Source organism: Triticum dicoccoides, chromosome 4B (genome assembly GCF_002162155.2).
Source record: "Triticum dicoccoides isolate Atlit2015 ecotype Zavitan chromosome 4B, WEW_v2.0, whole genome shotgun sequence".
NCBI classification, from domain to species: domain Eukaryota; kingdom Viridiplantae; phylum Streptophyta; class Magnoliopsida; order Poales; family Poaceae; genus Triticum; species Triticum dicoccoides.
The window spans coordinates 472,639,104-472,649,051 of NC_041387.1; the positions used below are offsets into that span (position 1 = coordinate 472,639,104).

At 54.6% G+C, this 9,948-nt stretch overlaps 1 protein-coding gene across 1 annotated transcript; it reads left to right on the forward strand.

The window, feature by feature from the left end:
• The first annotated feature begins 516 nt into the window (after positions 1–516).
• LOC119290944 lies at positions 517–3,299 on the forward strand. The gene is made up of 6 exons (XM_037569625.1): positions 517–856; positions 961–1,064; positions 1,156–1,324; positions 1,429–1,551; positions 1,656–1,742; positions 1,832–3,299. The coding sequence occupies exons 1-6, from the start codon at positions 680–682 to the stop codon at positions 2,798–2,800; spliced, it is 1,629 nt and encodes a 542-aa protein (XP_037425522.1). The 5' UTR covers positions 517–679; the 3' UTR covers positions 2,801–3,299.
• Positions 3,300–9,948: the final 6,649 nt, after the last annotated feature.

Sequence of the window (9,948 nt, forward strand, 5' to 3'; positions counted from 1 at the left end):
CGTTCTATCATGGCAAGTGGTTGGTTGGTTGGACCTTTTGCAGCTGGAAATAATCGACGCCAAGAAGGTTCATTTTTTGGTTCCTCCAATGGCAAAACCGAAATCATCAAGAGACTTTTTTTTTTGCGCGGTAAAATCATCAGGAGACTTGCCAAAGTAAACTCTGAATCGCAGCACAGCAGGTGAGATGTGGACATACGAACATGTATTTTCAGCGGCCAAGTTGACCTCCTACTACGTGCGTGGAATAGTAGGGTCCATACGAATAGGCTGCGGTAATAACTTGTGACCACGATCTACTTCCACTTTTGGGGCTCCCGGGCAAACCTTTTGATATTCGCTGCAGGTGCTTTTCCATGTAACTTTTTCATCGGTTCGTTTGACCAGGCCCGCCCGCAGCACGTTCGTTCACGGAGTGCAGTTACTCCGACCTCGTGCCGGGGTGGGACTTTGGATCCCGCCCTACCCTATTCCCCAAAACACAAGACCACACAGCACATCACAGTCCAGACTCCGTAGTCCACAAGAAACGATCCATCGCCCCCTCGCCTTCGTCTTCTTCTCTTCTCTTCCTCGCCATTGGTCTCGCGATATAAGGAGGCGAGGGGAGAGAAAGAGACGACCCATCGCCCATCGGTCGTCCAGCGTCAAGGCCAACTAGCAGGCAGGCAGCGCAGCCATGGGGTTCTTCACCAAGAGCACCTCCAAGCAGACCGCCAAGCTCAAGTCCCTCATCAAGATCGCCGTCGCGCGCCTCGCCGTCGTCCGCCGCCCCCGCCTCGGCCGCCGCTCCATTGCGCGCGGCGACGTCGCGCAGCTCCTCTCCATTGGCCACCTCGACCGCGCTCTCGCCCGGGTATGTATGTCCATCTCCTCGGCCATACAAGCCCCTCGTCAAATATTCAAATTCCCCTTGCCGTACGGCTGTACTAACGCCGAATGGCGTGTGCTGCTGCGCAGGCGGGGCAGGTCATGGAGGAGGACAGCATGCTGGAGGCGCTCGACATCATCGAGCACTACTGCAAGATCCTCGTCGACCAGTCCGCCCAGTTGGAGAAGCCCAAGTACTTCAACTCTTCCATGGTCCTCCTCTCTTGGTTTCTCCTGTACGTACGGCGTGAGATTCTAATTTGTTGATTATTCAATGACATTCAGAGAGTGCGGCGATGAGATCAAGGCGGCGGCGGCGGGGCTGATTTTCGCGTCGGCGCGCTGCGGCGAGCTGCCGGAGCTGCTGGACGCGCGCGCCATCCTGGCAAGCAAGTTCGGCCGGGAATTCGAGAGGGCGGCGAAGGAGGGCTCCCAGGCCGTCGTCAATCCCACGGTAGGTTCGTCTGCTCCAGCTGCTTCACGTGCCGCATCGCCAACCGTCGCCGGGTGGTGGTGGTGGACCGGAGCTGGGATTTAAGAGGGTTGGTGCTGTTGCAGTTAGTGCAGAGGTTATCTGGCGAGAAGGCGAGCGCGGGGCAGCAGAGGAGGTTGGCCAGGGAGATTGCCGCCGAGAACGACATCTTGCTCGACTTCCCCGAAAGCCGAGGAGAGGTTCATCAGGTTAGTTGCAGGCTGCACGACTCGTCTTGTTCATGCGAATTTTGCGATCCTATCTCATGAGTCAGTTGCATAATGCTAATGTGGTAATGTGATTTGGGATGCAGAGCAAACAGAGTGAACAGGCCAAGAACGTGCCGGCGCCGGCTGGGAAATCTGTCGAACAGCCTGAGGTCAGGACCGAAACTTCCGAGGTCAGTCCGTCAGTGTCATGTCATCGGACAAAAGATCATCAGGCATTCCCATTTGTAATCTAAATGGTGAGAAATTCAATGTGTGACAGGTGCAGAGGAGGCAGAGGCTTGCCGATGACAACGTGAGCCGGTCGAACCTTGCCCGGCAGAGAGCAGAGGAGAAGGCGTCGAGGGAATCCAAGAAGTACGACGATGTCAGGATGGCGGCGGAGGCAGCGTTCGAGTCAGCGTCGTTCGCCGCCATGGCCGCCCGGGCGGCAGTGGAGCTGTCTCGGACGGAGTCGCATGGGAAGGGACCGAGAGGCGGCGGCCGCGGGCACGATAAGGTCCATCCTTTGCAGAGTTCTGGAGCAACCGAGCGGGAGACGCGGCCGCCGGGGAAGCCGCAGAAGCCTCCGTCTCCGTCTCCGTCGCCGTCGTGGAGCGACAAGAGCACGGTCTCCTCGGTATGGTCGGACGCACCAGCACGGGACGCGCCATCACCGCCGAAGGGGAAGAGCATTGTGTTCGACCGGAGCGACGGAGAGGACGACGATGTCGTGGAGGACCTCGTCTGGACTCCGCAGCTGCGTCGGCCTCCCTACAACAACAGAAGAACGGCCTCCGCAATGGGCATGGACGGCGTCGGCGGCGACGACAACACGCACGGCGCGCGGCGCGCGGAGTTCCAGGACAGCGTGCCCAACGGCTCGGAAGACGCGCGGCCGACGCACAGGAGGCACGCCTCGGAGCACGCCGGCGGGGGCGTGCGCCGCGAGGCCCCGGAGCAGCCCGGCCAGTACAGAGCCCCTCCGTACAGGAGGAGCCCCGCGGCCGATGCAGGCAGCAACGGCGGCGCGTACGAGAGCTCGGCGTTCGTGGTCCGCGCGCCGTACGCGAGGATCACGTCCGCGCTGGAGGGCGGCAACGAGCACATCGCGCGGCACGAGGAGGTGCGCAGGATGGGCACCGACGCGCGGCTGCTCCAGGAGCAGGTGTACGGCCCCGCCGCGCCCGGGCCGGGGCGCGCGCCCCTGACGCCGGACAGGAGGGCCATCTCGGTGCGCACAAGGAGATGATATCACTTTGGTGCAGCAGTACATTGGTCAGTTCACTTCAGACTTGGGAGCTCCATCCAGCTCGACTGGAAAATGGGACGCCGGAAACGGCGTCGCCGGCAGCCCGGCATGGCGGTGGTTTCCCGGACTGGCTTGGGAAATCAGACGTGGGGTACGATGCTGGATTTTTTTGTACATAGGAAGTGAGGGTCATTGACTCATTGACATGTGAGTAATTGTCCATTGTTTTGTTTTGTCCTGCAATGGGAGGAGTTTTGCGTGTGTTCTTGAGGCCGAGATGGGTTGCGTAGATGCAGAATTGTTTCTGTTGCGACGCACACAACTCGGCTGGTTTGTCTGTCACGAAGCACGCATTTGTGATGGTGAGCTGGAGCCCTGGGAGACTTTTTTTCGAGGGTACGCAAATTGCGTACTATAGCTTTGTAGAAGGAAAGAAAATTAGTACTCCCTCCGTTTAGCTGTGTAAGTCATCTTATGAAAACCAAATATTCTCAAAACACTTAGGCGCGGTGCATTAAATTGTACCTCGTTTCTTGTTTCTTGACATATCAACCAATAAGAGATGTGGGGTGTGCACGGTTTTAATGACTTGAGACTACCACGCACGACATATAGTGGTTAGTTCATTGCATGCAATGTTATTAATTAGCAAATGAACATTAAGTACTCTCGTTTTCCCTTCCTTCTTGGTCACGGTGTACAACCTAAGATGACTTAGGGGGTGTTTGTTTCCAGGGACTTTTTAGTGTAGGGACTAGAAAAAGTCCCTAGCAAATCAAACAGGGTGGGACTTTTTTGGGACTTTTTGCTAAAAATCCTTAGAAGCACCTCCTTGAGAGTCTTTTTCAAAAAGTCCCAGGGACTAGAAAAAGTCCTAGGACTAGAGAAACAAACACCACCTTACTCGCCTAGACGGAGGGAGTATATGATATCTATCGCTCGCTGCGAACAACGAGTATAGCACAACACCACATCCGACTATCATCAGAACAGCCACACATGACAACACAACTACAACACGGAAAAACCTGCCCAAAACCGAAAAACCTCGCCGCGTCTTAATCGACACCGATCACCTCTGAAGAATAGCAACTCCAGCTTCCTTTGGATTCATCCGCGACGACCATATATAGCACCGGAGGAGAGCGGTCAGGGCCACGACGAACACCGGAGGAGCGCCAACAGGAAGCTCAGTCTCCTTGCATGATGCTCCCAACAGAGAAACGACGTCGCAGACGCCGCCAACATGCCGCTCCAGAGGACCAAGGCTTTTGCCTGGAGACAATTGCCAACACCAATCACAAGGGAGATGGCTACACACTCGACGTCGCCTTCAGAGAAGGGAACGACACCCGTGGGTGCCATCGACGCCGGCCGGCCAAAAACCGGACATGATTTTCATCCGTGACGTTGCGCATCTCCACTCTGACGAGGTAGGCAGCACCGTTCCTGAAGCCTCGCACCGCCATCACCGCAGCAAATCCGCCGAAGCCGCGAAGCCGAGGTCCAACAGCACCCGCACTGCCGAGAGAGGGTGAACCAGACCTCCACCAACATCGCCATCGAGGAGCAACCACAACCTCCAAGCAGAGCAAAAGCCAGATCCGCTCCAACGGCCTTCATCGACACCAAGAGACTGCCGCCAGATTGGATCTGGCCCGCCCCTCCAACCTCACTCCGGCGCCAACTCCACCGGGGCATCACCGCGATCCCCTCACACGGAGGCGACTGGACGCCCGCTGCACGCCAAGACACCCTACTGGTAGGGCTATCTCGGCGCCGCCGCCCCCATGGCTGATCCAGCGCCGCTGCCGCCGCCGCCGATGCTGGCTCTCCACCTGCAGCCACCAACCAGAAGTGCTCCTCGCCAGGATCAGGTGAAAGCCCTTGCCTTGCCCCCGCTGTGCCTCCAACCGAACCGCGAGCCCCCGCGCCGCCCGCGAGAAGAACGCCGCGCCAGACCACGCCCGCGCCTAGCAAGCGCGCCGCCACGCCGCTCGCGCCAAGACCGAACGCCACCAGCCTTCGCGCTGCCGGCCAGACGCAGCTCCCCCGCGCGAAGGAGGTGCGTCGGGGCGCGTCACCCCAGCCCCCGCGCGTGTCGCGACCGACCAGCTCGCCGCGCTGCCCTGCTCCATCTCCTGCCCGCGCGCCCCCACTGGCCACGACGCGCCGGACTCCGAGCACTGCCGCCAGAGCGAAGAAGAAAGCCCCCCACGGCCCCTACTGCAGGAGAGCGCAAGTAGATCCCGCCGCCACCGGCACCGCACGGGCTTTGCCCGGCGGCGGGGAGGGAAGGAGGAGGGAGGATCGAGGGGCCGACGGCTAGGGTTGAGCACCCGGGTCGCCCACGGGGAAGCGACACGGGGCCGGGCGGCGTCACTTTATCTTGGAGCCTGGGAGACTGGATCCACGAACCCACACTGCTCGATTTGGTGCCTCCAAGCAACCGATGCTGCTCGATTTGCCTGGTGATTTTAGGCAATAGCCTCGAGGAATACGTCATCTCTCAATTATATTGCTATCCACCCGTATTTCTTCTTGAACCATCACACTTGCATGCTAGGGCATTTCCAAACATGAGGACCGAGGTGTGTCTGCGGACGCGTCCTCTTGTCCCAAACCCCGCAAACTGGACGCAAACCAGAAAAAGCTTTGCGGGCATCCGGACCGCCGCCACATACTCGTCTGGCACCCCGGTCCTACCCCAAAATCCTCTCCGCCCGAAAACCCTCTCCGTGCGAAGCGGTCGCCACACATTTATACCGGTCAACCCGCTATAGAGCGGACGTGGCTCCATAGGGCATTGTTGTCGGTTAGAGTGACGCGACCGGATGAGGGGGCGGCGTCGCTTCAACGCCAACACGGCGATCGAGAAGCCAATTCCGGTCGATGCGCCAGATTGAAGTAGGGTGCCCGCCCGTTTGCCTAACCACGACCATGTACGCGCGGCTTCATCCACACCACAAAACCTCTCTGCTCCTCTTTGTCTCCACCGATCACCACCTTTCCATCTTTGATTCCCGCATATCCTGTCCTCTCCGCTCACCGGATGTTGCCAAAGTAGAGGTTCTCCATGCCGGCAGGTGGCGGCTTCGGATCTCCTCTCGGGTCTGAATCTTGGCGCTGCCGCCGACGCTATCTGGGGCCATCGACCTGCACGGCGGTCAGCTCCTCCGAGAAGAAGGATATCACATTGTCCTCCAACAACAAGGAGAAACAGAAGCCGTAGCAACCTCACGGAGGCGGCAATCGCGGATGAGGAGTACCAGGAGCAAATGGAGCTCATGATTGAGCGGCCGCTCCGGTACCGCGGTCTCGCGTCGCCCTTGCTATCGTGAGCCCGCGTCAAGGAGGAGCCTGCCTCGCCACCGCGGCAAGGCGGAGCCGGTGCCCCCCCTCCCGCGCAACCGTGACGTCCAAATTCAACTGCGGCAAGGTGATGACCATCAAGGCAAAGTACCCCTTTACCAGTAACTGATGAACTACCATGAACAAGGATCTCGCCCCTGTCTTGAGGAAGTTTGCACTAGTATTCTTTGAGGACATACTCATCTACACCAAAAGCTTTGAAGAACACTTAGCGCATGTGGAAAGGGTGTTAGAAATCTTGCTCTAGAAGAATTGGGGGGTTAAAGTAAGCAAATGCGATTTTGATGAACAGTAAATTGCATATTTAGGCCATATCATCATTGATAAAAGGGTTGTCTACTAATGCTACAAAAATTGTTGCAATTTAGAACTGGTCTACTCCTAAAATGTCAAGGCGGTGAGAGGATTCCTTGGTCTCACAAAATTATTATTGGAAGTTCATAAAACATTATGGCATTATCGGTAGGCTTATCCGTCTATGACTGATTTATTGAAGAAAAGTGCTATGTTTATCAGGAATTCTGCGATAGACAGTACATTCAAAACTCTCAAGCATGCTCTAGTCAATGCTCCAGTATTGGCACTGCTTGATTATTCCCAACAGTTTGTTGTGGAGCTGATGCGTGTGATGTTGGTATATGAGCAGTCCTGATGCAGAATGGTCATCCTTTGGCTTTTGTCAGTAAGACCCTTGGATCGAAAACAAAAAAACTGGCAAGGAGTACATGACAATTCTTCTAGCTTGAAAGTGCATTTAGTCCCTTTGGTGTTTTGGAGTGATGAGAATGTGGTCAGTTGGACTAGTGACGATTACGGAGTTTATCTTAGGCATTGGTTCTTCGAAGATTGTTTTGAGGAAATGGTTGATCCCCACCACCACTTCAAAAAGAGAAAATACATGGTTATCCAGATTCGGGAGTTTTGTGTTGGTTTGTTTTGACTCATAGGGCAACCACACTATTAAGAGGTTCGAGGTGCTTGGGATTCTCTTCTAATAGGGAGAGGACGGAGGCAGATCCTCTGACGTACGGCCAGCTGCCATTGCGCCACTGACGCATGGGCCCGGGGCCACATGTCAGTGGGCGTCACGACACGTTAGAGGAGCTGTGTCCGGAGAGGACACATGCATACATGCAAAAATCTGTCGAATCATGTTGACAACATCGCTTTAGTTGCTAAATTCAAAATTTCAAATGATTTATCTCACAAACTGTAAGTCCGATTCACGATCCGTCTTCACCTGGGAGTTAGCCTTGACAAGGTCTTCAAAACAAGATCCCATGTTGTCATGTTTTGATGATTTTTTTTCATCGCCACTAGTTGCCAGATCATGTCAATATAATTGCCATCTTTACAGTAAACAGTTGCCACAAATGATTGTGTATATGCTTTTAGATGTTAAAATGTTACACGAGCTAGACATCGGGTACTCAAGTGTTAACAACAAGTAAGAATCAACATCAACACATGCCAGTACCACAAACCAAGTTTTACTCCCTCTGTTTTTAAATATAAGCATTTTAGAGATTTCAATAGGGACTACATGCAGATGTATATAGACGTATTTTAGAGTGTAGATTCAATCATTTTGCTTCGTGTGTAGTTCATATTGAAATGGAAGGAGTAAAACTTGGTTTGTGGTACTGGTATGAGTTGATGTTGATTCACGTTCGCTAATCTGACAAGTTAATATTATCTGGCTACTAAGTGGCTAATAAGCTAGCAAGTAAGTGCACATAATCTGACAAGTACGGACGAAATAAAAAGTTGTCAAAACATGTAAACATAAGATCTAGTTTTGAAGGTCTTATCGTGCCGAAGCCAATGGTTAAAGTGGATCATCAATCTGATTAACAGTTTGAGAGATAAAACTTTTAAATTTTAATCATTGACAAGAATATTGATAATGTCATCGCATGCATGCTATGTGGATGGAGCTGGAAGAGAATTGAGCCACCGCATGGGAAGTCTCATGTGCGGCGCTGTTACCTAGTTAAGTCCAAGAAAATATCAAAATAACTCGTATGTTTTAAGAAGTCAAACTCTTTTATCTTTGACCAAATTTAAAGGACGGGGTGGACACCAACATTTACAATATCAATCCATATCTTTCACCTGGTTTTCTCCTTTACCCTAGGAAAATTATATGTCACTATTTATTTTCGGGTGGAACGATCGTGTACTTGTTTAATTCTACAACGAAAACACAACAATGTTTTTTTATGATATTTTGCTAAGGATTCTATAAAATTGTTGTACAAGAAAGCAAACCATATAAAAATTATGGTGGTCTTATTTCTTTGATCAAAAGTGTTAGAAGGAGAGAGAGATTGGTGGAATAGTTGATGTATTGCTTGAGCCTCATGGGCATATATATAGGAGTACATGATCTACTTGGAGGACAAGACAAGCCAAAATATTTCCTAGTCTATCCTATGTTCCCAGTACAATCACGATACTCAACATCCCCCCTCAGTCACAACAGTAGCGAATCACACGGTGAGACTGGAGAAGAATCCGAAGGCAAGCCGACGGACACCCCCCACAGTCGTAACGGTCAATGCATCGCGGAAGGCGTGGCTGTAGTGGAAACCGACGAGGTTGCTCAAGTAAGGCGGTAGCCCTTTGTGCCGTTTGTCGAGGTAGCCGAGAGCGTAGGATGGTGTAGCCGTGGTCGAGGTAGCCGTGTGAAGAACATCGTGGTCGATGTCAAGTCGGGGTGGCCGGTGTCGAGGAAGTCGTTGTGGAGCCGCGGGCGCAAGGAGGCGCAGAGTTAGTCATGGCCACAATGGTGTCGAAGTAGTGATGCGCCGGGAAAAAGACGTTGTTGATGACGCGTTCCGGCGGGTTTGCCAAGCCCGGGGACACATCATTGACGAAGACACACATCGGTGTTGCCAGCACCGGGCATGTATGGACAGACGAAGACGAAGTTGACGAAGCTCCGCACCAGGCTTGCCAGGCCCAGGGACACGTCGTGGACAAAGGCACACATCAGGGATGCCAGCACCGGGCATGCGTAGATGAGGCACCTACACAAGCTGTGTGCCATGTCGAGGAGTCATAGGGGCCAGTAGAGAAGGAGACTCGACAATGGTTGTGGTGCAAATCGGCGGGGGGCTGGTGTCACCAATGGTGGTTGGAGTAGACGAAGTGGTCGGGTAGATGACGGCGACGCTGGCGATGGACTGGTGCTGGACAAAGATGAAGGGGGTGGATGGGCAACGACGACTACAGGGGTAGCCGCAGCCGAAGAAGAGTGGCGGTGGTGGCCTGACGGCGGTGGCGATGACTTGGTTAGGAGCGCGGCGGCGGTGCTCAAAGTAGGTGAGGAACCCGACAGCGTGACGAAGACCGGCGCGGATGATGGCGTTCCCACGCCGAGGGAGGCGATGCGATGCATACCAGGGGAAGTCGATGCGCGGTGACGGCGGAGTGGACCACGGGCCGCGCCGCTACGGCCTGAAGGGGCGACGCAGCGGCAGCGGTAGGTCAGGCCGACGTCGGGAAGACCTTTGGGTGGCGTGGACCGCGTGTTGCGTCGCTATGGCCCGAAGGGGCGGCGCAACGGTGGTGCGCAGGTCGGTGATGTCGCGGGGATGGCCTCAGGCGGCAGCAGTGACCGCATTCCGCGTCGCTACAACCCGAAGAGCCGGTGTAGTGGCGGCTCGCGGATCGGGGCAGCCGCGGAGAGAACCATGGGAAAGGGGTGATGGCCGACTGGATATGGCGTGGACCGTGTGCCGCGACGCGTCAGCCCTATGGGGCAATGCAAA

What these genes read in the sequence shown, in the direction of transcription:
- LOC119290944 (XM_037569625.1), top strand. Translation starts at nt 680, where the DNA reads ATGGGGTTCTTCACCAAGAGCACCTCCAAGCAGACCGCCAAGCTCAAG. An exon ending in GCCCAGTTGGAGAAGCCCAA is followed by an intron (nt 1,065 to 1,155) that starts GTACTTCAACTC and finishes AATGACATTCAG; the next exon opens with AGAGTGCGGCGATGAGATCA. An exon ending in AGGCCGTCGTCAATCCCACG is followed by an intron (nt 1,325 to 1,428) that starts GTAGGTTCGTCT and finishes GTGCTGTTGCAG; the next exon opens with TTAGTGCAGAGGTTATCTGG.